Source organism: Orycteropus afer, unplaced genomic scaffold (genome assembly GCF_000298275.1).
Source record: "Orycteropus afer afer isolate SDZICR_OR568_19922 unplaced genomic scaffold, OryAfe1.0 scaffold00498, whole genome shotgun sequence".
NCBI lineage: Eukaryota > Metazoa > Chordata > Mammalia > Tubulidentata > Orycteropodidae > Orycteropus > Orycteropus afer.
In genome coordinates, this window is record NW_006922085.1 from 358,821 (window position 1) to 386,002 (window position 27,182).

The following is a 27,182-nucleotide window of genomic DNA, read 5'->3' on the forward strand; positions in this document are numbered from 1 at the left end:
TGGCAGTATCTTACTTCTTTTCGGATTTCATTTTTACCAATTAAATTTTTAATCATGAGCTTCACTCAGTCTTTTTATCAGAAAAATGGAATGCACAAGTCATTAACCTTACAAGATCTAAACCAAAAACCAAACTCACTGCTGTCGAATGGGATAAATTAAATGTGTCCATCTCTGAGAAATCTGTTCTTAAAGCATGATAGTGTTACTAGTTGCCACAGGGTCTACCCTGACTCATGGCGACACTGTGCCAGAGTAGAACTGTGCTCCATAGGCTTTTTCAGTGGCTGATTTTTTCAGAAGTGGATTGCCAGGCCTTTCTTTGGAGGTGCTTTTGGGTGCACTTGAACCCCTAGTCTTTTAGTAGCTGGGCCCATTAATTGTTTGCTCTACCCAGAGACTCCATTTTAGTGTTATTTATTATTTATAACCCTCTTGTCTCTGAAAATGCAGGAATCCCTGGCTCATTCTCTCATGTTTGGTCCCCATCCAGTCCCTGCAGGTTCCTAACCTCCTCTCTGTCCATTTTCTGTCTCCAGCCCATTTTCTGCCCTTACTCCCACTGACACTGTTCCAACCTGAGTCACACTGCCCTCTAGTGATTTTCTTTACCATGTCCCTGGCAGGGTCCCTTCATCATCTGGTTCTTTGCACAAGGCATGGGCAGCCAGGAGCCAGGTGCTAGGGTCATGAGAACAGAGCTGATCCTGTGTGCAGGAGATGCAGTGCCTCCTCCCTTTGCCCTCCTGCCCCACCTTGCCTGGGTCAGTCCTCCAGACCATGATCCAGCCCATGAGAGCTGATTTGTATATGCCTCACCCAAGGGACCTAGGAGATGACTCTGACATAGAAGTCTCACCTATGTCACAAGAAATACAGGTTCAGGAGCTCCACATGCTGGAAGCCCACCTGGACTGGACCCTCCCCCAAACCACTTGTAGCTGGGGAATGCCTTACACCAGGAAAGGTCAACCACTTTCTCCTTTCTTGTCCTCCTTCTGCAGGGTTTACCCCCCTACGTCATGCCCAGAAGCTGTGAGCACACTCATAGGCAGCCACTGATAAACAGGGTATCCCTTGTGACCACCCGCCTGCTCCCTGCTTCCCCAAAGCCATTCATTCTGTTCCTGACACAGTCATGTCTTCCTTCTTCTGGGCCACTTTCAAGGCTATCCTGGGGTCAGCGTGGCCTCAGGGACCTCATAGCCATACGCCCACACCTTGACCGACACCAAGCACAGTGATCAGAGCAAAGGCTCCCTCCTCTAACATCCACAGACCCAAAACCTGCCACCCACTGACTCCTTCCCCAGCCCTCCTGGCATGTTAGTCAAGTGCTGAGGGTAGGGGGCAGCCAGGATGGAGCAGGGGCCACAACTATCTCTGAGGAGCCATTACAACACCCAGGCAGTCTGAGTCTGACTTCCCAAGAAAAGCAGCTGTACTGCAACTCCCACTCTTCCCCAAAACAGTCTGACTGGGCTAACCCTGACACACCCTCCCAAGTCACAATATCCGGTTAAGAGGCAACAAGTCAAGAGCAGGAGAAGCCTAGGGCCCCTTCCCAAGGCCAGAGTCTGCATCTGCTCTGAAGATGTTCTCCATGGCCCCTCACATGGCCCTGTTTTTGGAGTAGGAAACTGAGGATCAGGAAGGAGAGAAAAGCTCAAGGTCACAGAGTCAGCCCACAATGTGGGATGGACTTGGCTCAACTCCCAGCCCTTCAAAACCTGCCTTTTCACACATTGCACTATCACTGCATTTCTCATCTCTACACCTGGGCTCCTGCTCAGTCTCTCCATGGAAATGCTTTCTGGTCCCTCAGCATCAGTAGGTGCCCAATAGAATAACTGGCTCTCCTGGCTTTGACCTCTTCAAGAGCATCCCAAAGTGAGCCACTATCCTATCCCAGGGGTGGGTGAGTGTGCTCAGATTAACACTGTGTGTGTGTGTGTGTGTGTGTGTGTGTGTGAACATGTCCTGCTCAGTCCCTCCTCAATAGGAACCTGCCCAGCCTGGCCCTGAGAGTCTCCCATGGTGCCCTCTGTCCTGACCACTGGGCCTCCTCCCAGTGTCCCAGGCTGTAAGCTATGGCATGGCCAAAGTACTGCTCAGTCGTCAGTTCTCAATGCTCAGACTCCTCTCTGCCCTTGTATTCCTGGTAGAACCCCAAACCACCCTTTGCAGCATACAGACCTAGACCTCAGTGCATGCCTCACAGACCCACACACTGACATATATGAGCATAGCATACAGGTGCACATGGACACATGTGCACAGCCACATGTGTACACCCACAGATGCACACATAGAAGCACACACAAAAACAAGGCTTGCGCTCAAGCATGTGCACAGAGGCAGGTAGACTGTAGTGGGACCATGGCTCTCTGCTACCTCCCTGCCACTTGAGTCCCCCTTCTCCTCGCTCCTCTGCTGTCACTGTGAGGTTCCAGGAGTTCCAGTCTCCTCTGGCCATTTCCAGCCAAATATCATATCCAGCACCTACCTAGATCCAGCGATCACAAGGGGGTGTTGGGTTCCAACTTGCGGGCATAGAGTCATGTGACTAAACAACCTTGTGAACCCTGGGCTGCACCTCCTGATTCAGGCCTGTCACGGGCACACAGTAGGTGCTCAAAACAGCTCAGGATCAGCCAGGGCATACAATAGATGTTCAGAGTGGCTCAGAACTGATGTGATCAGAGTAAATGTTCAGAGAGCTGCATGACCAGGACAGAGCACACAGTAGGTACTTAGAGCAGCTCAGGACTGGCATAGGTCACACAGTAGATACCCTAGAAATGCTGATTTAAGGGCAAAAGCCACAGCATATTGAAATCTTCCCAAATGAGCTTCTGAATCTCTCTAACTGGTGTGACCCCTGGAAGGGTCCTGAATGGAAGTGACCCCTTGGGAACCAGCAAAGGGCAGAGCAGGAGAGCCTGAGGCAGCTTCAGCTGGCCTTCTCTTCCCCTGGGCTGGAGGAAGACGCTATTTATAGCTCCCCTTGGCCCAGCCCACTTTCCCCAGCAAGGCAAGTGTTCCCCCTCCTCCTTACCACTGACAGACTGACGTCCCTTCAGAGCACCCCTATAACCAGAGAAATCTCCAATGTCCTAGTGCCCCCTTCACCACCACCCACACTTCACCCAAGTCTCTTCCCAATCCCCCCACCCTCCCCACAGCTCCTCGCCCCTACCCTGCCTGCCACTCCCTGGCTCTGGGTCCAGGAGTTCTGAGTCCATCATGGAGCTGCCTCCTTCCGTGCGTCTGTCCATCCTGTGGGGGATCTGGCCAGACCTGCGGTCCCCTGACTCCAGAGTCAGGGAACCCAGCCTGCCCCGCTGCTGGGAAGACAGTCGTAGGCTGCCCTACAGCCCCGCCTCTCCCAGCCCCGCCCTAGGCCCGCCCCCCCAGGGCTGCTTGGCAGCCTCTTCACAAATGTGGAGGTCAACGTCAGGGCCCCCATCCCAGGCAGCCCCACTCCCTAGGTTTGGCCTCTCTCTTTAGACAGTGCCAACCACACTGCCCAGTGACTGCCCTCATCTCCAGCTGGGGTTGTGTTGTATACACTGCCCACAGTTCCTGCTCTATCCCCAGGCAAGCCTGCCCACACTGGGCAGAAAGTCAGTCCCATCTCCCAGGAGAGTGATCTGTACCGCCCAGCAATGGAGTAGGGGAATAAGAAGTGAGGTGAAATCTATTCCTCTCCAACCAAAGGACCATGATCAGTGAAATGGGCGAGGAGAAGACAATGGGACAGTGTAGCCAGCTATGATTCAGCCTTCATGTGTCACTGCGTACACATGACTATGTGATTCTCATCCATCCCATCCTTTAATCACTTTAATTTATTGAACACTTGCTACATGCCGGAACTTTCATATACACTGTATCACCTAATGTTCACAAGAAGCTTGGTGGCATCACCCTGCCTTCCAGATAAGGAAAGTGAGGCTCAGAAGGGTGAGTACCTCTGCCCAGAACAATTCAGTGGGGAAGGGGTAGAGTTGGGCTGGAGCCCAACAGCCTGAGCTTCTTCTTCCCCGGAGCCGTGTGTCCAAGACCAAGGCTGTGTGTGCAGGGCTACAGGAGGACTGCCTGGCTGTGTGCAGTGAAGGCTTCATGCAGAGGGGACCATCTAGCCCTTGCCTTGCTCACATACACTCAGAGCTTTCAGACACAGCGAGTCGTACCAGAAGTAGCATGCAAAGGCTCAGCCACTCACACACATATTCCCCACAAGGCAAGACTGTCACAGCCTCAGACTTCCCACCTATCGCCATCCTGGGAGATGACCTGGAGATGATACTGATGGCCCCATCCATCTGGGTAGGTGCTACTTCATGGGGCACAAAACTTGTGACCCTCATCAGCACTTCCCTGTGGTGACCTATGATGTAGGGCCCAGACCTACAGGGCTTAGATAGACTGGGTCTGGCTCAGGAGTAGACAGGGTTGGGTGTGACCATATGAAGTGGCCCTCAAATGAATGCAGCATGTCTGTGTTGGGGCTCCGGAAAGTGGTATAGCGGTGGGCATATGTGGCAGTGTCCAGATGCTCTGTGACTGTGGGGCACTCAGACATGGCAAGAGTCCACGTGGCATGGATGTCCAGACATGGTGATGTCCAGGCTGTCCAGACACACTGTAACTGTGCAGTACCCAAGTGTGTTATGACATCACATAGCAGTGATCTCATGTAGTGTACATACAGATGCACTGTGCCCAGCTGTGGTGCCGTCCAGCTCCCCCACTGCTCTCCGACTCTTCTCATCTGTGTGTGGCCGCATCCTTTAGTCCTTGAGACCCCCTCTCTCAGGTTTAGCGGCGGCCAACATGGGCTAGGATGCGGGCGTTAGCAGCGGCCTGCTCCCGGGCAGCCCTGATCCGGGCCTGCTCCAGCAGGATCTGCAGTAGGCCAAGGGGGACATCCAGCGAAAGGGTAATGCTTGGTCTAGCCCAGGGCCTAGGGTTAGAGTGGCCCCAGGCAGCTGAGCGGCCTGTAGTTGTGGCTGGGGGCCTCTCTGAGGTTACAGGGCAGGGAGTGGTCTGGGAACAATTGTGAGAGGAGAGCTGGAAGGCTGAGATAGGGGTCGCTGGGATGACCAGAACCCTGTGCAACATCAGGACCATCAGCACCAGCAGAGCCCACCTGGTCATTGTGTGGTCAGGCTGTGAGGAGAAAACAGGTTCAGGCCAGAGTTCCTCCAGTCAGCTATGAGCCAGAGACAGAGACAGGTAGTGAGAACAGAGAGACGGAGATGGAGTGAATGAGAGGGAGAGGCTGAGAGAGATTAGAGAGGCCACACTGGGGACAAAGAGAGATAAAAATAGAGAGATGAAGAAACAAAAGAGAGAATGTGAGACAGAGGAAATCAAGACAGAGAAGGAGGCCAAAGAGACCCAAAAGAGTGAGAAGAAGAATGAGACAGAAATAAAGAGACAGGGAGATAGAAACACAAAGAGAATGAGAAAGATAAAAACAGAGATCCAGAAAGAGAGAGAGAGAGAAAGGGAGTGAGATGAATATGATGGAAACAGAGGAAAATGGAAAGAGACTAGAGGAAAAAGATAAAGAGACAGAAGCCAGTCCACAGACATGCAATGCCGAAAAATAAAAGAGATTTGAAGAAACAGAAACACAGAGGGACAAAAAGAGTGACTGCGGTTCTGAGCAAGAGCACTTGCGGCAGATCCAGTTCAGAGAAGGTCAGGAACAGGAGTCCGTGAGGCAGAGAAGCAGTCAGAGATCCCAGACTGCCCCCACTCCAGGTTCAGAGACCTCCACTAACCCAACTCCCAGGTCCACTCAACCCCCAAGACCCTGTCCATCCCAACCAGATAGATACCAGTCCTACCTGGACCAGCCTCCTCAGGGGTAAGTTGGGGCCTCTGGGTCTGTCTAGGACTGGGGCCAGGCAATGCTGTCCTGTGGTCTGATCCTCCGCCCTACCTCAGGGCCCATTTATCTCCCTCTGCCCCCTGGGTTGGGAACTGGGCCATGATTCTTGGCATGAGGCAGCCCCCTACCTGTGACTCATCCCCTCTGGGGGGGCAGCCAGAAGCCATCCTCAGTCCTCATCCTGTCTATTCCTTTCTAGGGACAAACTGAGGACTGAAGATCACATCAGTGATCAGAGTTGAGCAGGGGGACTCTGTACCCACATAGGACAATACTGATGCTCCTCCTCCCATAGAAACCCTGCCCCAAAAACATGTCCACACATCTCTTAAAAAAATCACAATAAGGGTCTTTGAAAACAGCAGCTTTAATGACCCCCCAGAATCAGCACCATGTCATCACAGGCTTGGGTTAAAGGGCGGGTCAGACACCAGTCACATCTGCTCACTGCCCACAGCCAACCCCCACAGTGAGTCAGCTGCCAGGGAGGCAGGAGCCACAAAGGGGGTTTGTCCACAGGGGGCAAGGCCAGACCCACGGGGACCACGTCACTGAAATAACGGACACACTCGTACACGCTCATGTGCACACAGGCATCTAGCACCAAGGGGAGGGACCATGGGGTCTTGTCGGGACCCAGACTCCTCCAGGGGACCTTCAGCTCATCGTCTGGGCCTCAGCTCTGGGCAGCATCTGGGTGGGGTGAGTGGGAACTGTTTTCAGTCATCTGATTTTTCCACCCAATAAATATGCCACAGAGACATACAAGGCAAAGGCATCAATGGGGGAGGGAGCTGAGGCCACAACAGGAAGTGGGGACTCTGGTCTCACAGAGGGTCCTCATTCAGGTTCTTAAAGGAGAGACCCTGGAGGGAGACCACACTGGAGACTCCACAGCTGGGCTTCTGTATCCAGTCTCTGATCTGGGGATCTGTCCCAAGTCCCCCAGTCAGAGGGGGTCCAGGGTCTTACCCAGGACCCTGATCTGGGAGCTCCTCACCCAGGAGCTGATCTGGGCAGGCTCAGTGCCCAGTTCCCAAGTGGGGTTGGGGGATGGGTCCATACCTATTGCCTGGCTCTGGACCACCTGGGGTGGGCAGCGGTGCTCACAAGCTTCACGGGTCCCAAAACGATTGGCATTGCCTCCACAGCCACCGTAAACAAACGGGTGACAGGATCCTATGCCACCTGCCACAGCCCGGTGATACCAGCGTAGGGTGTAGGCAGTACAGGAGCCTTCATCCAATGGCAGCGAACAGGGATCTGGGGTCAGTGGAGGTCAGAGGTCAGCAGAGATGGTAGGAAGTAGAATGAGGTCAAAGAGGAACTAGGACCAGTGAGAGGTCCACAGAGATACAATGGAAGCAGAGATGGATGTCTGCCCCTACTCAAACCCCCCTGGGCTCAGGGCCTCCATCCTCACCATCACCTTCCCAGGGAGCCTCAAGGTCCTCGTAGCCCTCCACAGAATACTCAGAGTATTCTGAGAATTCATCATCCTCAGGGGGCAGCTGGTCTGCACACAGAGTGGGATGTGCTGTGAGTGGGGCTGCTGCTGGGCCAGGTCCATGCCACTCAACCCTGGTCCTCAGATCAGGGTAGGCAGCACCCATCTCTCCACATATGGGCAAAAGAGTGTTCATGCATGTGCCCTGCATGTGGACCTGTATACGTGGCATGTGCCCTTCCTGTACACAAGCATCCATGTGTGTGCATGTCTGTGCCCCACCCACACATGCACCATGGGCCCAGCCATCCTCACCTTCCTCCTCTGCATGAGAGAGCCGGAGCACAGGCACACGGTGGAGCTGGGGCCCGGCAGTGTCTGAAGCATAACTAGGGAGGGGCCCTGGAGCAAAGAACAAGGGCCACAGGGCCCTAGGGTCAGCATGGCAACCACCCAGCCAGGTGAAGGGCAGGACAGGGCGTAAGGTGAAGAAAATCTGAAGGGAGGACTCCAGAAAACTACTCACGTGATCCAGATGCAATGAACTGGCCCTGGCAAGCTGGAAGGTGTGGAGAAAGACATTGACAGAGACAAAAGACAGAGAAAGATGGAGAAAACCAGAGGGATGTATATAGACAGAGGGAGGTACAGAGGAAAAGAGAGATAGCAGAATAGAGAAAGAGAGAGAGAGAGGAGTAGAGAGGAAAAGAGAGAGAGTGGGAAGCAGAGAGAAAGAGAAGAAAAAAGACAGTAAGATGAAACAGACAAAGAACAGAGAGATAGATGTTGGAAACAGGCCAACAAATGGCAAGAGAAAGAGTCAGAAACAAGATATGGAGAGGGGGAGAAAGAGACAAGAGCCAGAATCAGAGGTGAGAGGCCCCAACTCTGACCCCTGACCCACCCTGACCCTTAAAACCTTGCTGACCCCTGACCCTGCAACTCATCCTCCAACCTCCCTAATCCAACCTCTGAACCTAGAGAAAATGAAAGCAGTCACAAGTAGAAAGAGACGGAAAGAGAAGACTTCACTCTGATGCCCTTCAGGGCTGTCACCATCCTGCCTGGCTCCATGTTAGGCCCGAGGGACCAGCTTGGCTCCCAGCTCCATCCCTTCCCCTGCCACACCATACCCACACTGGGCATCCAGCAGCCCATGTGTCCCCTTCTCTGTCTGTCTGCCAGTTTGGCCATCTTTGAGGGCCTGTCTGCCTCCATATCTTCTGTCTGTGGGCTCTGTCTTTGTGTTCACTGTCCCCTCTCCAGCAGCATGGGTGCCACCTGTGAGTCTTTCAAATCCATCTCCCCTTGGGTGTCCATCCATTATTGCAGGGTCCAGTAAAGGTCCTATGTGTCCCTCCACACCTGCCTGTGTGTCTCCATTTGAGAAAAGATCTGTCAGCATGTCTGTCCTTACATGTATCCACCTGTATGTCTGTCCAATAGCATGTGCCTGCCTGGGGGTGTCTGTCCAGAGATGAAAACAGTTCCATAATTGCTGTCACAGGAGACTCTGGGCTTGCCCTGCCCCCCACTCACCACAGTGCTGACTCATCTCCTGACGCACAAAGCCTCGAACGTCATCCTCCTGGGGGACAAGACCACATGTAACATGAAGAACCCAAGGATCACAGGAAGAACATGGGGCATACGATGCAGGTATCATAGAGGGAGAACAGCAAGTCAAGGGCCCAGAGACCAGAGATCAGAGCCCTTGCCCACCCAGCCCACACTCACGGTCAGTGCAGCTTCTCCCTTCTCACCACGGGGACCGGCAGGCCCTGGCCGCCCCTATGTATAATAGATGGGAGCAGGCCGTGACCTCTGATTTCAGGAATACCAATTGTCACTCACTCCAATCCCTGACCCCAAGTCCAAGAATCCTCACTGACCTGCTCTCCTCTCTCACCAGGGGTTCCAGGGGCCCCAGGGGCCCCCACCATACTTGGTCCAGGAGGTCCCCGCTCACCCTGTCATATACAAGGATCAAGTGAGCAGGGTCAGAGGCAGTGGAGGTCAGAAGGCAGGGAAGCTGGAGAGCATAGGTTCAGAGGTTGGGTTAGGGAAGGTGGGGGATGAGTTACAGGGTCAGGGATCAGCAAAGTTTTAAGGATCAGGGTGGGTCAGGGGTCAGAGTTGAGGCCTCTCACCTTCTGGCCCTGAAGTCCTTCAGGACCTTTGGGACCAACACTGCCAGGTGGCCCAGGTGGACCACTAGAGCCATCACTGCCCTTGGGTCCTGGGAAACCCCCAATTCCTGGGGGCCCCTGGGGAGAGACAGGACAAGGTAAGTGATCAGAGCACCCAAAGATGGACTCACTCCCAGGAAGCACAGTCCCCTCAACTCAGTATGACCTTGGCTGCAACTCACCCGTTCTCCTTTCTCGCCCTGGTCACCCTTGGGTCCTGGCTGCCCATCAAAGCCTCGGTCACCCTAGGGACAGAAGAAGTATGAAAGACCATCCACCCTGACCTGCCTCAGTATAACCCCTCATGATGCTCAGTGCCCACAACCACAGCTTCCTTAACCCAACCACCTGTGACCCTTCCAGCCCAGTACCCTCAATCTGCCATGATCCCTACCACTTCCGTGTAACACCCACTGCTCTGACTCTACCTGTTTCCCTTAAGCTGACATTCCAATCTCCCCTACACTGACCTCCACCCACTGTGACCCCTTCCCCTGACCTATCTGACTCCACTGCCTCACATTCAATCCTTTAATCCTAAAACTCTATGATTCCTGGCCCTAAGCCCAACCCACCCTGAAACCCCAACACTGCCCCACTCCACCCCTCACTATCTCATCCCTCTACAACCTTCCTTGGCCCCAAACCTCCATGACCTTGCCATTACCTCTACCACACCCCGTCCCATATTTACTATCCAGAGACCCTGTACCTTGGGACCAATCAGGCCCTCCTTTCCGGGGACCCCCAACTGGCCGGGCATACCTGGCTCCCCCTGAAGAAGAGGAGATATGAGCTGGGCCCTGGCTGACAAGCCCCTCCCCCATTCTGGGTGTGTGCCACACTCACCATCTCTCCTTTGCGTCCTGCTAGCCCAGGGCGGCCTGGGGAACCAGATTCTCCCTGCAGGTACCAAGTGGAAGGGTCAGCCTTAGGACCCAGGCCCCGTGGTCCCCCACCCCCAATCACTTCTGTACCTTGTCTCCCTTCTCTCCATCAAGGCCACAGGCACCCTTCACTCCCCGTTCACCCTGAGGGAGAAAAGCAGGTGAAAAAACAACTATGATACCTTGATCCTGAACCCAAATCTCCAAAGTGGCCCCAGACACTCCAACCTCACATTCAACCCTGAATACCCCAACAGCTGACCCCAGATCCCTGACTCCAGATATCTCACCTTCCAACATCAGGCACTCTAACAACAATGAAATCCATTTCTCTTCTCACCTTGAAGCCCCGGGGACCCATGAAGCCGACATCTCCTTTTTCTCCTCGGACACCAGGGGCCCCATCCTTCCCTGGGGGTCCCTGAGGGAAAAGGAGTCAATGTGAGGCCAGGGAAGGTCAGTGAGGACCAGGAAATCACCCTGGATTTAGTGGGCAGGGGGCAGGAGTTACATTAGAGGCCAGGGCTCCTGGGAGAGCAGGGTTTTCCGTGGAGACAAGAGTCATCATGGGCAGGGGGTTAGCACATGGGTAGAACCATCAAAGACAGTTACTGTAGAGGTGGGATCCCTTGGGCAACATGAGGACACATTAGTGCAGTGGACCACTGTAAGGTCAAAGGCTACCACAAGAGCAGCAACCACCATGGGGACAGAGCCCTGTAGGAACAGAGGGTTAAGAGCAGGAGCATCTTACCGGGTCACCAGGAATCCCTGCAGCACCAGACTCGCCCTGTGGGAAACAGGTCACAAGGGGCTAGGTGTGGTCTTTCAATGTGAGTGTTCCTGTATGCTAGTATATTTGCTGCACATACAGCCTCTGGGTGACTCTGCAGCCAGGGCCCAAGCCACATACAGATCACATGTGAACACACATGTGGACAATAGGGAAGGAGTCTGGAAACTCTCAATGCCCAGAAGAAACCCATGGGATAGGTGTGTGTAACACATAGCTCTGGGACTGTGCCTGAGAAGAAGGCTTGCCTTGGGTCCTGTGAATCCACGTGCTCCCAGTGGCCCCGCCAAGCCCTTATCACCAGGCTCCCCTTTGATGCCCTGTGAAGTAACCAGGAGAGGGATACAGTCAGGATTAGACCAGGCTGAAGGCTGGGAGGCTAGCTAGAACCTGCCAACTGGGGCAGGGCACACCAGTGTTACTACTATGACTGACCTCAGTCCCCACCCTTCCTCCCCATGCCAGTATAGGGTGGGGCTGGAGGCTGCAGCCCATGGAAAGGCTCACATATTGCTCAGAACCCTCAACTCCTTGCCCCCTCCCCATACCACTGGCCACCTAACCCCACTTGGAGTACCCCTAACACTCAAGGAGCCTCCCTCCTATTCCCACAGGACCCCTCATAGAGCCCATACCCACAGAGCTCTCCCCCTAATCTCTTATCAAGACCCTTGATGGAACCCCTGAGACTATAGGCCCTAGCTGCCCTTCAGGTCTGGATTGAACCCACTCCTGTGGCTTCAAGCCAAACAAAAGACAGGCATATCTGCTGAACATTTACATTAGGTAGATATTCTCCCTGAAGAGATCAATCATGGGAGAATAGAAGGGCTGTATATGCACAGGGAGACAGCTCAGGGGGCAGGAGTGCATGGGAGGGAATGACACAGAGGTAAATATGGGGAAGAAGTAGGAGGAGAGCTATTGCATTGTGGGAGATTGCAGTCAATGTCATGAGACAAAGTGTATGTGAGCTGTTGTATAGAAAATGAATTTCCTCTGTAAACTTTCGCCCAAATCACAATAAAAAAATCCTTGAGCCCTCTTTAAAGTCCCTATCCTCATAGCACACCACAGAAATGCTATAGTCTATAGCCCACAGAAGCTCTTTCCCTGTGACTCCCATAAAGCCCCTTTCTTGTCCTCAAAGACCCCTACGAAAGACCCCACAACCCACATGATCTCCCCTCAACCCAAAGCACCCCACCCTTTTCTCCATACCTTCTCTCCAGGGATTCCACTGTCTCCCCGAGGTCCTTTGTCACCATCTATGCCCCGAGGCCCTCGTTCACCCTGGGTCAGGGGTCAGAACTCAGGGTCAGGGGCTGGGGGTCCCTCACTCTTAGGAGGTTTGTGCTCTCAGATCCCCAGGCCTAGCCACACAGGAGCCCCTCCCAAACCCCAGGGAGACCCAGTTTCCACATGGATCAGGCCTACTCACCGTATTCCCCTTTGCACCCTGTGGCCCTGGAGGCCCCACAATCAAGGCTGAGTCACCCTGGGGGACAAGGGGCAGTCAGAGAAATCAGGGGCACCCTTAGCCTCCCACCCCTGCCCTCCCCTATGCCCACACTCACCTTGTCACCCTTTGGCCCTGTGGTTCCAGCGCCACCCTATTGGGTGGAAGAATGTGAGTCCCACCCAAACTGGAAAGCCCTCAGCCCTGAAATAAAAGATCCATTCCCACTCCTGTTTACTCCCTGAGACTCTCTCCCCACATTCTTACCTTCTCCCCACGCTCCCCACGGCTGCCTGATGGCCCCTGTGTATAAGAAGACAACTGTGAGCTAAGGGAATTTGGGGAAACTAGTGGAGAGACAATTCAGGAGGCAGGGGAGACCTGGGGGCTTGTGAGAACTAGGGAGACAGAGGACTAGAGAGTAAACAAGGAGGACAAGGGGTGCTGGGAAAGGACTACAGAGAGTACCCCAGGAAGTAAGGTCAGGGAGGACTAGCAGGATGTAGGGGACAGGCTGCTGAGTGTGCCCTGAGAGCACAGAGGACACAAGCAGGGGACTGGAGTCACACCATGGGGTGCTCTCCCCAAGGGCACCCACCATGAGTCCTCGGGGTCCTTCCTGACCAGGCCGGCCATCTTCACCCTGGATGGTGACATCAGGGTCATCAACTTAGAGATTGGGACTCAGAGGCAAGAACAGTGATAAAAGGACCCCCAATGTGCTCCATGGCAGTGGGTGCAGCCACAGAGTAGGACATACATACCCGGACACCTGGCTCCCCACGCTCGCCTCGGGCTCCCGGTAGCCCTACTCCAGGATCTCCCTGGAGATCAGTAGGATACCAGGATGAGGAAGGGGGTTGGAGAAGAATTGGGGGTCAGTGTGAGGTCATTATGGTCAATGGGGTCATGGAAAGTCAGTGAGGGTCATGGAAAATTAGAGGAGACAGAGAGTTATGATGGAGACAATGGAAATTATGCGGTCAGGGGTTGACAGAGGTCAGCAGAAGTCAGAGGGAGTCAGTAAGGGCATGAGAAAAAGCCAGAAGCATTGTCCCACCTACCTTGTCTCCTTTGAGTCCAGAGGGCCCAGGCACTCCCTGTGGGTCAGAGTAAGTGAGGGGAGGGTCCTGTTGCCCCTCAGAGACCACACGTAGGTACCAAGCTGTGCAGTATGGCAGAGTCCCCAATATAAGCCCTCACTCTTAACACATGGGGAAATCAGACACGTGGGGCCTTAGGGTACTTCTACTCACCGCTGACCCCGGTGGTCCAGGTGGCCCCAAAGGGCCTGGAGCACCTTCTCTCCCTGGGGTACCTGTCAGACCCTACCAGAAAAATTGGAGCAAAAGAGGCAGAAAGTCACCTGGGAACCCTCCTTCTTCAACATCCCCCAATACTGAGAGTTCCCAAGACAAGACCTGGGTCTCTTCCTCCCATTCACCCCCCTGGTTTCAGAAGTCCTAAAGTCAGTCTCAAGTCCCCACATGCTGCTCCCAGCCCCTCACCCGCTCTCCGCTGGGGCCTGGCGGACCCATCTCTCCTCGAAGGCCTGTCTGACCAGGGAATCCGACAACACCAGGAGTGCCAGGGGGCCCAGGGAGGCCCAAGTCTCCCTGAAACAGAGATAGCAAAGAGTGGTGTGGTCCCCGAGGACTCTTCCCCAGGACTGATCCCAGAATCCCCTCTTCCCCCACCTCCAAGGGTCTCTCTGCCCAATGCTCCCACCATTGGGGATGAACTTCGACTAACCTTCATACCCGGAGGACCAGTTGGCCCAGGGGGGCCCTGGATCCCAACTCCTGGGTCACCCTTTGAGGGAAAGAAGGGTCAGATCAGATCTAGGGAGTCTCAAGGCCATGACCCACCAGCAAGAACTCTTTAGAGTACATGTACCTTTTGACCTTTCAGTCCTGGAGCCCCTTTCTGACCCTAAAAAGAAAGTAAACAGCACCTGAGAGGGAAGGAACAATGACCACTGACCTCTGAAATGGCCCAAATATTCCCAGGTGAGCTCAGATGTGATCAGAGACACATGGGAGCCTAGACATGTACCAAGGCTCAGCTCCTAGGAGCTTAGATATAGCCACAGATAATGAGAGTTCAGGCATGACCACAGACGTATGGGACCACAGATGTGAGCGTGGATACACGGGAGCTCAGAGCAGAGCACATAAATGCAGACAGACTCAGACATGTCCACTCTCAGGGATTATAAACATACAGCCCAGCATAGGCCCACAAGAACTCAGATATGTCCTGAGACCCAGGAGGTCAGACAGGAGCACACACATGTGCTCAGACCTGATGAGGAACACAGACCAGGGATTAACATATGGAAGTAAAGATAGGGTCTCAACCCCTGGGACTGTAGAAGCCAAGGATACATGATTCCTATGTGCCTTAAAGGGCAGGGTCCTGAATGCTGGAAGATGCAGCCAGACTGAATGGGTCAGACATATGCACAGGCCCCAGAATGGCCCCTCATGTTCACAATCTCACTCCTCAACCCAGGCTCAGACTGGTTCAGACCCCAGACTCACATCTTCCCCAGGGTCTCCAGGTTCCCCCGCACGGCCAGCGTCTCCCTGCATAGAAAGGATGGTGAGGGGGCCTGACTACCCAGCCTCCCCTCTCTCTGCTCAATGCACAGATCCTGAGACTGGCCCATCTCACCTTCTCCCCGCGTGGCCCTGGCAGTCCTCGGTCACCTTTGGCTCCCTGCAGAAATGCGGGTCAGGAAGCAACATAAGCATCAGGGCCACGGGCAGATAAGACTCAAGGAGGAAGGCATGAGGCCAGGGGTCAGATGTGGGGCAGATTATGGAGCTTAAGGGTCATGAGGGGTGGGTAAGCTATGGGTCAAAGGTCACCTGCTATCAAGGGTTCCATACTCACTGGCTCCCCCACCAAGTCTCCAGCAAGGCTTCCAGGGGCTCCCTGATAAGGGAGAGGCATCAGAGGGCTGGCTCCTAGGCCCCCCCTCCAGGCGTCCCACACATACTCACCTTCTCTCCCTTTGTTCCTGGGGGTCCGACCACCACCTGGGGGAAAATGCCTAGTGAGGTACTCAGCCTTCTCCTGTCTCTCACCCCTACCCTGCTCAGGATGTGTGGTAGTTAAGTTGTCTATCAACTTGGCTGGGCCTGGTTTTGAGTGGCTGGGTAGCTGGATATAGTATTTCCCATGATGAGACTGGTAATCAACTCCATGGTGCAAATCTACTGGAGCTGCTTAGTAGCTGTCTTAGGGATGTCTATTCCAGTATATGAGAAGCAGCATCAAGAAAGGTCTCTGGACCTTCTGGCATGCTTGGACCCTGCATTTGGCCGAGTCTTCATCTCAATGGCATGTCGTCTGCAGATCTTGGGACTGTTTCTAGACTTGAACTAGCAGCCTGCTGTGTTGTTTGATAATCTGGGGACTATGCCATTGTACTTGTCAGCCTTGGGTTTGTCAGCCTCAGCAGCCAGAAGCGGTCTTGAGTTAAGAGAAACCTCCAACTTCAGTTGGGCCAGGAGCAAGAGGCAGAGCTGAAGCCTAAGGTCAAGGGGCCTTCACATAGTCCCTAGAGCTGGCACTGTGAACTTGGACTTTTAACTTCCTAAACCATAAGAAAATAAACTCCTGTTTGTTTAAGCCATCCACTTGTGGTATGTCTGTTAGAGTGGCACTAGAAAACCAAAACAGGATGAAAGATGAAAACTAAAGAGTGGGACAGGGAAGTTGGTGCCAAGTTGAGAGTCAGGGTCAGAGATTACCTGTCCAGGGGCCCCCATGGGTCCAGGCTCTCCTTTGGGTCCAAGAGGGCCGGGCAGGCCTGGTGGCCCCTATGGTAGAGCAGTGTGAAGAACTTGTGTCTTTCCAGTACCGTCCCTACTGCCACGTCCTTTCTCCTCCTCCAGGCATGAAGCTGGGCATAGAGTCCCACAGTGGGCCAGCAGCAAGCTCCCCCAGAACTCACCAGCACACCAGGGGCTCCTCTGTCTCCATCTTTTCCATTGGCACCATCACGACCTGGGGCTCCTGGCTTCCCCGTCTCCCCCTGAATAGAAGGAGCTCTGTTAGGAGCTTGTCTGCTGACCCTTGAACCTTGCAGCCCAGCCACTGGCTATCAGGACTCACCACTTGTCCAGGCAAACCTGGTGCCCCCTGTGGACCCTGAGGAGGAACAAGTCAGATGTAACAGGGGATATGTGGCAAGGAACAAAGGAGAACACAGGAGAACAAGGGACCCAGGGGAGAGGGACATGGTTTTTCTGCAGGGGCCACAGGGGATTCACTTACCACAAGGCCTGAAGGGCCAGGGGGACCGGGCAGTCCCACAGCCCCAGTAGGTCCAGGCAGGCCCTGATGGAAGAAAAAGTTCAGGGAAGCCCCAATCTCACCTGTCTCTCTGTGACCCTAACCCATGAGCTGGGCCACTCACCCGTCCTGGTGGTCCTGTCTCTCCAGGCTCCCCCTGCAAAGGTCCAGAGACTACATGATCCCACAGTTGGACAAGAGGCTCCTCCTGACCAATCCACTCCCAGCCCACATGCACAGGAGGCAGAGACATTGGTGCTCAGCCTCATCTCAAGGCAGTGACACCCCAGGAGGTTGGCGGATGTTGTCCAAGGTGCAATGGAGCTTCCTCCCATCTACATATCTGTATACATCTGCACTTACCTTCAGGCCAGATGGTCCCTGGGGTCCAGCAGGACCAGCGAGACCCTAGAGAAAAGTGTCAAAGACAGAAGACAAGGGTCAGAGTTCTGGGTCTGGGCTCAGGGATTGACATAAACAAGGCCTGGCTCATCAGTGGGGACTGATTCCCATCCCATCCCTCCCTACCCCCACTAGACAGTTTCTCTCTGTTACTCACAGGGGCACCGGGTGGTCCAGGGTCTCCATGGCCACCCTATTGAGGAGAGAAAGACTCTGAAGAAGACTGAAGAGTATGAGAAGAGTCAGTTTCCCACCAGGAAAACTGAGGCAGCACTGCATTGTAGAGACTGAGCATAGGATGCAGTTAGGGAAGGTAGGTGTTCTAGGTTACTCACCGTGGGACCTGGGGCTCCCCTCTCACCCTGCAGGCCCTAGATAGAGAAAGGGGCTGCTGAGTCTCAATCTGGGCCTCAACTGAGCCTGTCCCACTTTGGGACTCTAGGGCCTTTGCCTGGAGAGCTCACTTGCCCCCACCCGTCCCAGGCACTGCCCTGCTGAGATCACAAGGAAGCCGTGGACTTGGGAACACAGAGGCCTGCACACACAGATGGCCCGCCTCTCTCAGACATCACACATCTGCAAACACACAGGCACAGACCACCTCTCACAGATAACCCTCACACAGATGGCAGATGACACACAGCAAAGGGTGGGAGAGGCTTAGGTTCCTGAGGCTGCCATTCCCCGGAGCCTGGGCCAAGCCACCCCTCCCACCACTCACCGGCTTCCCTTCAGGCCCAGCAATGCCCCGCTCTCCTGGTAGACCCTGGAGAGAATAGGTTTAAGGCCACACAGCCCCTGTCCACCAACCCCAGCTTCTCTTCCACCCATCATCCCCCTAGACAGTCTCAGGCAGTGCAGATCCTTCCCTGCACGTGTACGAGCCATGTCCCTGAGCATGTCATGTGTGACCTATGGGGCAAGAACTCACCGGACTGCCAACATGACCCCTCTCTCCAAGCTCTCCTCGGTCTCCCTTGATGCCTGGCATACCCTGCAAGTGAAGTGTCAGGCCTAAGCCCCCAGTTCCTTCCATGTACCTGGGTACACACATACACCACCCCTGATATGACCCTGTGGACGAAGGGAAACATGGTGGGTGGGAAGCCTCACCCTGTCTCCTTTGGGGCCTCGGTCACCATCATTGCCTGGCTCCCCCTATGGAAATGAGATGTCAAGTCAGGCCCTGATGCCATGACATGGGGACCCCTGGGTTGATCCCACACACTGACCTTAGCACCCTTGAGTCCAGGGGGTCCTTGTTTTCCAGAGAGTCCAGGACCTGGCTCATCCACAGCCACCTACAAGCGTGAGGTCATAAAGACATCAAGGGGTCATCACAGATCACAGAACTGCAGAGAGTTCTGGGATCAGAGACACATGGAGGCTTCTAGAGTCAAGTCAAGGTTGGCTTCCTGGTGACAGCAGACACAGACCCAAGACAGGGTTAGGATAATCACCTTAGGGCCAGGGGGACCAGGGGGGCCAGGAAGGCCTGGAGTGCCATCTCTGCCCTGCAGATAAGAAAGAAATGAGGTGGCTGCCCCAGCATAGCCTCCAGATAGCTCCCATGCGACGGAGCCCCACTCCAACTCACCTGTTCTCCACGCTCTCCTTTCTCTCCACGTTCTCCCTGAAATGCGAATAGCAGGGCTTCATTCAGGGAGAGTCCAGTCCCTCCTGACCCCACATTCCCGGCTCTCCCCAGTCCAGCCTCAACTCACCCTCTCTCCTGGCCTTCCTGCTTCCCCTATACTCCCAGCTCGACCTGGAAGTCCAGGAATACCAGGCTTTCCAGGCTCTCCGGCAAGACCAGGAAGCCCAGGGGGACCCCTCTCCCCAAGGGCCAGGCCCGGTGGCCCTGGAGAACCAGGGTCTCCACGATCTCCCTTCAGCCCACGTTCTCCAGGAAAGCCAATGGGGCCCTGCAGGAGCAGAAGAGTAAATGCTGATGGCAATGCAATCACACCTTACATGGGGCACATCCCACTGAATGGCCACCAGTCACCTCCTTGCCCACAAGTCCCCGCTCTCCTGGCTCTCCCTTGGGGCCGCGATGCCGTTCAGGCACTGGTAGGAAGCTGCCAGAGCTCTCATCCCAGGTCTCCACAATCTCCCGCAGAGCAGACACCTGAGAGATGGCAAGGAGTCAGAGGAACAAGGTCCAAAACTGCAACCACCCACCCCTTGGATCCTGTGGGTACCACTTGCCTCATAGGTCCCCCACTTGCCCACACCCTCAGTCCCTAAACAACCTACCTTGATGCCAACAGCATCCAGCGACCGTTCCACATTCTGGGGACACAGACTGGGTGAGAAGCTGCCCACAGAGGAGAAGCCCCTGCCTCTTGCCCCACACCACTCCCAGAAACAGACTGCATGCCATCCTCCTCAGCCTCATGCCCAGACTGCCCTCTACCTCTTGGTTCAGGGCTCAGAACCACTGTAAGCTGGGAGCTCCTCTCTAGCATGTCCCAATTGCCTAGATTTCCCTGGGCATAGGCTACAGGATGCCCAGTGGGGCAGGGGTTGAGCACAGGACAGGACCTGGGGCCTCATGGCAAAGGCAAGGGGATAGAGAGGTGGCCCACGTGAGTATGCATATAAGAGTCAAGAGCCGGGTCCCAAGTTTCTCTTACTGCCATGCTCCCAGGTTCTCCTCTCAGTCCACGCTCCCCAGGGAGGCCCTAGAAAAACCAGGAGACAAGCTACTGGGACCCAACTTGTGGGCCATGTATGTGTGCAATATGGGAACTGTAGCCACCTGGGCAAGTAAAAAAGGTGGGGGCCTCACCTGTTCCCCTTTGGAGCCAGTCTCCCCACGGTCACCCTGAGAATAGAGAATAAACAGTCAGGTAGACAAAATGCCTTCCAACTCTGGTCAGCCCCTTGCCACAGCCTTACCCATCAAATGCACACTAACCTTGGGGCCTGTGTTTCCTGGGATACCAGGAAAACCCTGAGACATGACAGAAGACAGAGGGGTCACAAAGGAATATGACATTCCAGTGGGCCTTGTTGCTCCCAAGTTCCAGAACTACCCTGGATACTCACCTGGCCAGGGGGGCCAACCTGCCCCGGTAGGCCTGGGGGGCCCTGGACTCCAGGGCTCCCAGTAGTACCACGCTCACCCTTGGGGCCATCACGACCCTGTGGAGGATACAGACAGCATCAGGACCCTGAGACTCCAGCAAGAGTGGAGCTACATCTCTTAGAAGTAGAATTAGGGCTCAGAGGGTGCAGGAGAGCTCAGCACTTACGTCTCTCCCAGGAAAACCTGAATCTCCCTTTTCTCCCTAAGGAAGACACGGGTGGTTCAGACATGGCCTCAATCTGAGGTCAGAGCAGACCCCAAGTGGAAGTGCTTTACCTTCCTCCCATCTTCTCCAGGCTCTCCAGCTTCTCCCTGTGGGCAGAGGACTCGCATCAGACCAAACACTCCCCAGTGTCTGGGTACAAGACTCTGACTTGGCAGATCTCAGATAACTATCTGTGCCTGTTGTTCCATGTCTCTGTATGTCTTGGAGTGTGGCCTGTGACTGACTGAGTGAGCTGGTGCACATCTAAGGGTGTGCCAGTGTGAGTCTGTTCACCTCAGCATGTCACTGCACACGGCCTCCAGCCTCTGGGTTTCTAGATAGAACTCCACAACTGCACACTTCTGGGTTTGTGAGTGTCTGTATATGCTGGGTGTGTGTGTGTACAGCTGTGTACACATAGGTCTGTTATCCTGGTGGGCAACTGCGTGTCTCAGTCCATTTGTACATCTTGGCACAGGCTTGTATGTGTATACATGGGATGGACATGTATCTGCATATCCCTGGTGCCTAGAGAGTTGTCTGTGTATGGGGGCATCTGTCTACAAGTCTTCTGCAGACCTCTATGTGTATCACACATGTATGTGGGCATAAATGCATGTGTCGGCATGTCCCAGCATATGTCACATGTCAGAGCCATGGATGTGTATATTGCCATGTCTCACCACAGGTTGATATGTGGCTCTGAATCTGTGTGTTAGCACATATCTACAAGTCTAGGTAGAGATGTCTGAGTGTCAACATGTCACTTGGAAGTGACCCTGAATGGATATTCATACCAATGTATCTGTACATCTCGACCTGTGTCTGTGACTCTTAGCCTGTACCCATGTCTGTGGCATAGCTCAGCTTGTATAGGTCCATTTGGGCACAAGTCCGCATGTCCACCTTACTCATTATGTATGTGTCTGCAAGGCTGCATGTCTGCAAGGCTGCATCTGGAGTGTATTTCAGGACTTATCTATATGTCTGGCTAGGCATGCAGTGTCGGTCCACAGGTCTGGATGTGTGCCTCCTGTGTATCTGCACATTCGGGCTGTGTACATGTGCTGTGTTTCTTGGTGAGTTTCACCGTGGCTGCTCCAGACACTCACGTTTTTCCCATTCAGGCCAGGTTTGCCATCCTCGCCTGGCTTTCCCTAAGGGAACAGATCATAGGTCAGAGGTCAGAGCTAGAGTGAGGGTAGTCATGGGGCAAGAGGTAAGGTGAAAGCCTGGACTCACCAGTGCTCCAGGAGGTCCTGGGGGCCCTGGGGGACCCTGTTCTCCTCGAAGGCCTGGAAGCCCCTGGAAAAAGTGTTTGCTGGGATTGAGAGAGTCACTGAAATGTCCCCTGGGGCATATCCCATGGGTGAGGAGGAATCCATGAGGATACTCCTCCAGTGCAGAGACCCTCAGGATTGGGAAGGTCTCATTGAGATCCCCTGAGGCAGAGATCTCATGGGTTAGGGGCACCCCTGCTGAGACTCTGAAGGGAAGAATCCTCAGAATTTGGGGGTCCCAAGGCAGAGGTCAGAAAAGGAGACCCTACTGTCAGGGACTGAGATCCTTCCCAAGAGCAGGGCTGAGCCAACTCCTCCTACTCTTGCAGATGCCATGACAACGATGACCTGGCTGAGCTGACACCTGGACCCCTCCACCCCAGCATCATCCCTACTTACGTCTCTCCCTGGGTCTCCAGCTTTGCCCGTAGTGCCCTGAGGAGAAACTCAAAGTCAGGGAATTCACTATGACCATGGGGTCAGGGGCACTGCCCACTGATAGGGTCATTAAAAAAAAAAAAAAAAAAAGTTGCCTTTGACTCCTATTCAGGGTGACCTTGTGTGTCCGAGTAGAACTGTGTTCCATAGAGTTTTCAAGGGATGATTTTTTGGAAAAAGATCACCAGGCTTTTCTTCTGATGAGCCTCTGGATGGACTTGAACTGCCAACCTTTCAGTTAGCAGCCAAGTGCATTAACTGTTTGCACCAGTTAACTCCAACAGGGTCACTAACAATTAACCAATTAACACACTGCCATTGAGTCAGGCCTGACTCATAGCGACCCCTCCTTGGGTTTCTGAGGCAGTATCACTAGGGAAATAGATTGCCCAATCTTCCTTTGGAGGAGTGCTGGTTAGCAGTCAAATGCCTTAGGCACTACGCCACCAGAGCTCCCTAACAAGGTCACTAGTTCCTGTGAATCCAAGGCCACTTGACTACATTCCCCAACCAGGCAGGTTCTAGGAGACACATATAACTGATCTGGTCCCAGAGCTCATCAAAGCCAAGAAAATCCAGATGTGGCTGGGTTCTCATGTGAAGGCATAAGGGAAGAGACACAAACAGGCAGTGACCACCATGACTCACTCACATGTAGCCCAGGGGGACCAGAAGCTCCTGGTTTACCATCCAGTCCATTCCGGCCATCCAGCCCAGGAGGGCCTCGGTCCCCCTGAGGAGCAAAAAGTGATGAGGGGCCTCAAAGGGTAAGATGGATATAACAACCCAGGCTCACTTCCCAAAAAGCCTTCACACCCTATCACCTTTTCTCCTGCTGGGCCTCGGACTCCTGGGTCCCCCTGGAAGAAACAAGGCCAGATGAGAGGTGGGGGCCAGCATGGGGACTGTGCAACTGATGAGGCAAAGTGCATTACTCACTTGTGGGCCTGGGAGTCCCCGAAGCCCGTTGGTACCCTGGAGACAGGGGAAGGAAGGAGTTAGAGCAGCTTCCTCAGGCCCACACTACCCCCAGGGCCAGCCACACTCACCCTCTCCCCAGGGGCTCCAGGGGGGCCAGGTTCACCCTTGGGTCCTCGAGGACCCTCCTGTCCACGGTCCCCAGGCTCTCCCTGCAGCAGAGAAAAGCCGGTTGAAGGACCAGCACTGGGCTACAGGGCATGCCCAGGCAGAATCTGTCATAAGGGACACTGGGATCTTTTTCTATAGTCACAGCTTCACTCTACCCACTGACTCTTGTACCTTCTCTCCAGCTCCAAGCCCTGGGTCCACCTGTGAGTGAAATAATCAATGAGAACAATGGTTCAACAGAAGAGGTAGAGTGTGTGTTGTGGGGACAGTGGGGGGCTGCAGGGATCAGTGGAAGGAACGAGGGGACACAGCCTGGAGCCAACAGGGGCAGGCAAGGGAGATGACAGTGCTTGACAGAGAACTAGACCCAGCTCAACCCTTACCAGCCGTCCAGGGGCTCCTGGAGGACCCTGGGAAAGGAAAGGATTATGGTCAACAGGTGCCCGAGGTCCCAGGTCATTGCTCAGTTTTGCCCCCAGGTTCCACTCTGGCCCCATATTCCTTGCAACACCCCAATGCCAAGCCCTAAAAGGCAGGCAAGGCCTAGGGTGGCCATCAGTGTTCTCCATCTTGACCTCAGGCATCTTGTGAGGTGCTAGCCAAGGATGGCAGCAGCATCCGGGAAATTTCCATCCCTCCCAAACCCAGAACCCTTGCACTACTCACTGGTTCCCCACGGTCACCCTTGGGTCCAGAGGGTCCAGGGCTGCCCTGCAGAAAATCAGAAGGTCAGGGTCATTCAGGGTTGGCAGCGGTTTAGGGGAGCTTTGGAAGCACTATTAGGACTATAGGGATCTGGTGGTCTTTTGGGGGTTGAGATGAAGAGGGTCACAGGAAGTGAGGATTGTAAAGGTTTAGCATTGCAGGGTGATGGAATGAAGGATTGGGAATTGGATGGTTGTGGGGTTGATGCTGGGATCAGGGGTCAGAGGGACTCACATTTCGTCCATCCTCTCCAGGATCTCCCTGGTCTCCCTTCTCCCCTGCAGGCCCCCGAGCTCCAGGTATGCCCTGGGAAGAGCAGTTTGTCTGAGACAGACCTTCCCAGTGTTTGGCAGGCTTTCCCATAAGCCCCCATATTGCCCCAGGTTCCTCATCACTCTCAAAATCCATACCAGAGTTTCCCATGACCTCATGCCTCCCTGCAGAGTCACCCATCACTTCCCAAGCCCTCAACACTCTCCCATCACCCACTGTCTCCCTCAGAGCTTCCCATCACCTCTGTGTCCACTTTCTATAGGGTTCCCCATCACCCCCTTTTCTTCTTCCCAACAAGCCTCACCCGAAGGCCACGCTCTCCAGATTTTCCAGGCAAACCTGGGTCACCCTGGTGATGGAGAACGCAAGTGACTTAGAATTAGACTAACTCAGGGAGTAGAGCAAAGAAGAGGCTTACCACAGGCCAGACAGAAGGCAGGAGGATACACTAGATGACCTGGTGAAGCCCCCAGCCCATTGGGATGACAATGAAGGGTAAAGGAACAGAAACCATAGTGGGGAGGACTCTCACCGGGGGGCCCTCTTCACCTTTCTCTCCAACTTCACCCTGTGAGACATGACAGTCAGTTCTGGCCCCAAGACCCCAGTGATGCCAACTACACCCCTACCCCCCCAACCTGAGTTCACTTACATCTCGTCCTCGGGGGCCAACAGGTCCTGGGGGTCCAGGCCGCCCTGGGTCTCCTTTCTCTCCAGGAGGCCCCGAGTCACCCTGTGGAGAAGGCAGTAGTGAGGTGACACAGAACACACACAGCAGCCCTTGGGATCCCAGAAACAAGGTCAATGTACTCACAGAGGGTCCTGCTCGCCCAGTGAGGCCGATGGGACCCTGGAGGGGGTGAGGAAGGGAGACAGGACTTCATTGGGGCTCCCAGGCTCCCACCTCATGCCCCTCTGTCTTGCTTTTACCCCCCACCTTTACTCACCCTGTCTCCAGGATCTCCCTTTGGGCCAGGGTCTCCAGGAAGTACCAACCCAGGTGGTCCCTGTAGACGAAAAGATCAGAAGTCAGGAGCGTGCCCACCTTCACCTGCCCCACTCCTTCAACACTTTCCTGTCACTTACCCGTTCCCCTTTGACTCCAGCAGCTCCTTTAGGTCCAGGGGGCCCCACTTCTCCCTGGAGGTAACAAAGACCATCAGCCCCAGCCCCAGGCTCCAGAGACTCCCATAGCCCAGCAATCACAAGGCAACTAGGCAACCATCATGACTGCTAGAGCAGGACCTGGAGAGACATGTCCTCTGACCTTGACCCCAACACTATAACACTCTCCTATCATCCACACCAGACTAACCTTCTCTCCTTTGGCTCCAGCACCAGGAGGTCCCTGAAAACAAATAGAACAGACACAGCTCGGTCCTGTCTGGGCACCATAGGACCACAGTCTGGTTTGGAATAGGAGTTATATAGAACTGGGAATCACAGAGCTTAATCCCTGCCCAGAGATCACAGGGTCACAGCTGGGAACAGGCAAGGGTTATAGGAAATGGGACTGACACAGAGCTCATGCCCTGTATGGGTTCATGGGGTTGCAGAATCAGAGCAAGGACTAGGGAGATAGGTTATAGCATAAGGACAGTCACAGAGCTCTGAGCCTGCCCAGGGTGTCAGGGTTTTGAGGTCACAGTCTGCAACTGGCTGGCAGGTATGTCATTGTTTAACTGACTGTGCTGTGCTCTAAGTTCCATCCTCTCTTCACCTACCACCACTGCAGGGTCCCCAGGGGGACCAGGCTCTCCCTAAGCAAAGAAGAAAGAGAAAGGGATGAGTCAGAGACCCACCTAGGAACCCAGTGTCCCATCTGCCAAGTTCCTGGCACCAGGGGCACTGGTCCTAACAATGACCCACCTTATCTCCTCGACGGCCAGTGGGTCCTGGTGGCCCCTGCACATGGAAAAAGTGTGAGCCCAGAAAGGTTAGGGTAGAGGAGAAGCATGTGAAAGCCCCACCCTTGGTCGCACCACATTTGCACTCACCTCAGGACCCTCGAGTCCAGGACGCCCTGCAACTCCTGGCAGCCCCTGGGTAAAAGGAACCAAAATGCTGATCCTGGTGAGCGGGGGTGGAGGGCAAAGGGCAAACAAGGGGAGGAGGTTGAGAGTAGGGCTGGAGAAGGGTCACAAAAGGTCAGAATTTAAGTCAGCAGAGGTCAAACTTGGTAGGAGAACAGAGACTGGGTCAGTGGAAGTCAAGGTCAGTTCAGCAGGGTTGGGTGAGCAAGGGCCGGAAGGTTAGAAGTTGGATCTCTGGGATTGAGTGTCAAAAGCTACATCAGAAAGGGTCAGTAGTCATGTAAAGAAGGTGGAAGACCATGGGGGCAGCAAGGATCAAGGACAAGATGTCAGAACCTAAAGGGGACACACGGCCCAGCTCAGTTGACATTGTCATTGGGGTTAATGGGCTCACCTGGGGTCCCACTGGGCCAGGGGGTCCACGTTCACCCTAATGGAACAAAAAGGGGTCAGAGCTGAGTCCAGTCCTGACTCTGCAAGGTCCTGAGAGTCTCTTGGGCTACACTCACCTTTTCTCCAGGCTCACCCGTGTTCCCTGTCAGCCCTCGGTCACCCTGAAGAGAGGTGGGTCACACCATCAAACCCCAGACAAAGTGTCTCAAATTTTGCCCATCCCTTACTCTGAAACTACAAGCTCTGAACTGGAAAGAACTCTCCAAACCCTGATTCTCCAGCCTC

General features: G+C 54.4%; 1 protein-coding gene across 1 annotated transcript in view; it reads right to left on the reverse strand.

Annotated features, from left to right (window-relative positions):
• Positions 1 to 4,824: 4,824 nt before the first annotated feature.
• The window catches only part of COL7A1 (collagen type VII alpha 1 chain), a 36,438-nt gene continuing 14,080 nt past the window's right edge, over positions 4,825 to 27,182 (reverse strand). The window contains exons 42-118 of the mRNA XM_007955367.2: positions 27,014 to 27,058; positions 26,899 to 26,934; positions 26,469 to 26,513; positions 26,341 to 26,376; positions 26,196 to 26,231; positions 25,787 to 25,819; positions 25,558 to 25,611; positions 25,419 to 25,478; positions 25,286 to 25,321; positions 25,124 to 25,204; positions 25,004 to 25,039; positions 24,776 to 24,820; positions 24,433 to 24,504; positions 24,160 to 24,204; positions 23,877 to 23,903; positions 23,665 to 23,694; positions 23,454 to 23,534; positions 23,344 to 23,379; positions 23,229 to 23,264; positions 23,057 to 23,137; positions 22,366 to 22,401; positions 21,929 to 21,991; positions 21,799 to 21,843; positions 20,758 to 20,793; positions 20,648 to 20,683; positions 20,442 to 20,537; positions 20,311 to 20,346; positions 20,182 to 20,217; positions 20,027 to 20,074; positions 19,647 to 19,682; positions 19,396 to 19,518; positions 19,112 to 19,312; positions 18,985 to 19,020; positions 18,848 to 18,901; positions 18,620 to 18,688; positions 18,501 to 18,545; positions 18,319 to 18,381; positions 18,109 to 18,153; positions 17,723 to 17,758; positions 17,545 to 17,580; positions 17,349 to 17,393; positions 17,110 to 17,142; positions 16,968 to 17,030; positions 16,806 to 16,841; positions 16,645 to 16,725; positions 16,442 to 16,510; positions 15,689 to 15,724; positions 15,579 to 15,620; positions 15,357 to 15,401; positions 15,224 to 15,268; positions 14,577 to 14,612; positions 14,433 to 14,492; positions 14,189 to 14,296; positions 13,937 to 14,008; positions 13,745 to 13,780; positions 13,445 to 13,504; positions 13,279 to 13,323; positions 12,948 to 12,983; positions 12,799 to 12,834; positions 12,663 to 12,719; positions 12,443 to 12,514; positions 11,470 to 11,541; positions 11,183 to 11,218; positions 10,769 to 10,849; positions 10,519 to 10,572; positions 10,391 to 10,444; positions 10,254 to 10,316; positions 9,724 to 9,786; positions 9,503 to 9,619; positions 9,245 to 9,322; positions 9,090 to 9,143; positions 8,892 to 8,940; positions 7,879 to 7,911; positions 7,668 to 7,754; positions 7,329 to 7,421; positions 6,906 to 7,168; positions 4,825 to 4,911 (exon numbers count right to left, since the gene is read on the reverse strand). Coding sequence (XP_007953558.2) covers positions 4,825 to 4,911; positions 6,906 to 7,168; positions 7,329 to 7,421; positions 7,668 to 7,754; positions 7,879 to 7,911; positions 8,892 to 8,940; positions 9,090 to 9,143; positions 9,245 to 9,322; positions 9,503 to 9,619; positions 9,724 to 9,786; positions 10,254 to 10,316; positions 10,391 to 10,444; positions 10,519 to 10,572; positions 10,769 to 10,849; positions 11,183 to 11,218; positions 11,470 to 11,541; positions 12,443 to 12,514; positions 12,663 to 12,719; positions 12,799 to 12,834; positions 12,948 to 12,983; positions 13,279 to 13,323; positions 13,445 to 13,504; positions 13,745 to 13,780; positions 13,937 to 14,008; positions 14,189 to 14,296; positions 14,433 to 14,492; positions 14,577 to 14,612; positions 15,224 to 15,268; positions 15,357 to 15,401; positions 15,579 to 15,620; positions 15,689 to 15,724; positions 16,442 to 16,510; positions 16,645 to 16,725; positions 16,806 to 16,841; positions 16,968 to 17,030; positions 17,110 to 17,142; positions 17,349 to 17,393; positions 17,545 to 17,580; positions 17,723 to 17,758; positions 18,109 to 18,153; positions 18,319 to 18,381; positions 18,501 to 18,545; positions 18,620 to 18,688; positions 18,848 to 18,901; positions 18,985 to 19,020; positions 19,112 to 19,312; positions 19,396 to 19,518; positions 19,647 to 19,682; positions 20,027 to 20,074; positions 20,182 to 20,217; positions 20,311 to 20,346; positions 20,442 to 20,537; positions 20,648 to 20,683; positions 20,758 to 20,793; positions 21,799 to 21,843; positions 21,929 to 21,991; positions 22,366 to 22,401; positions 23,057 to 23,137; positions 23,229 to 23,264; positions 23,344 to 23,379; positions 23,454 to 23,534; positions 23,665 to 23,694; positions 23,877 to 23,903; positions 24,160 to 24,204; positions 24,433 to 24,504; positions 24,776 to 24,820; positions 25,004 to 25,039; positions 25,124 to 25,204; positions 25,286 to 25,321; positions 25,419 to 25,478; positions 25,558 to 25,611; positions 25,787 to 25,819; positions 26,196 to 26,231; positions 26,341 to 26,376; positions 26,469 to 26,513; positions 26,899 to 26,934; positions 27,014 to 27,058 — 4,524 coding nt within the window. The remainder of the gene's footprint in view (positions 4,912 to 6,905; positions 7,169 to 7,328; positions 7,422 to 7,667; positions 7,755 to 7,878; positions 7,912 to 8,891; positions 8,941 to 9,089; positions 9,144 to 9,244; positions 9,323 to 9,502; positions 9,620 to 9,723; positions 9,787 to 10,253; positions 10,317 to 10,390; positions 10,445 to 10,518; positions 10,573 to 10,768; positions 10,850 to 11,182; positions 11,219 to 11,469; positions 11,542 to 12,442; positions 12,515 to 12,662; positions 12,720 to 12,798; positions 12,835 to 12,947; positions 12,984 to 13,278; positions 13,324 to 13,444; positions 13,505 to 13,744; positions 13,781 to 13,936; positions 14,009 to 14,188; positions 14,297 to 14,432; positions 14,493 to 14,576; positions 14,613 to 15,223; positions 15,269 to 15,356; positions 15,402 to 15,578; positions 15,621 to 15,688; positions 15,725 to 16,441; positions 16,511 to 16,644; positions 16,726 to 16,805; positions 16,842 to 16,967; positions 17,031 to 17,109; positions 17,143 to 17,348; positions 17,394 to 17,544; positions 17,581 to 17,722; positions 17,759 to 18,108; positions 18,154 to 18,318; positions 18,382 to 18,500; positions 18,546 to 18,619; positions 18,689 to 18,847; positions 18,902 to 18,984; positions 19,021 to 19,111; positions 19,313 to 19,395; positions 19,519 to 19,646; positions 19,683 to 20,026; positions 20,075 to 20,181; positions 20,218 to 20,310; positions 20,347 to 20,441; positions 20,538 to 20,647; positions 20,684 to 20,757; positions 20,794 to 21,798; positions 21,844 to 21,928; positions 21,992 to 22,365; positions 22,402 to 23,056; positions 23,138 to 23,228; positions 23,265 to 23,343; positions 23,380 to 23,453; positions 23,535 to 23,664; positions 23,695 to 23,876; positions 23,904 to 24,159; positions 24,205 to 24,432; positions 24,505 to 24,775; positions 24,821 to 25,003; positions 25,040 to 25,123; positions 25,205 to 25,285; positions 25,322 to 25,418; positions 25,479 to 25,557; positions 25,612 to 25,786; positions 25,820 to 26,195; positions 26,232 to 26,340; positions 26,377 to 26,468; positions 26,514 to 26,898; positions 26,935 to 27,013; positions 27,059 to 27,182) is intronic.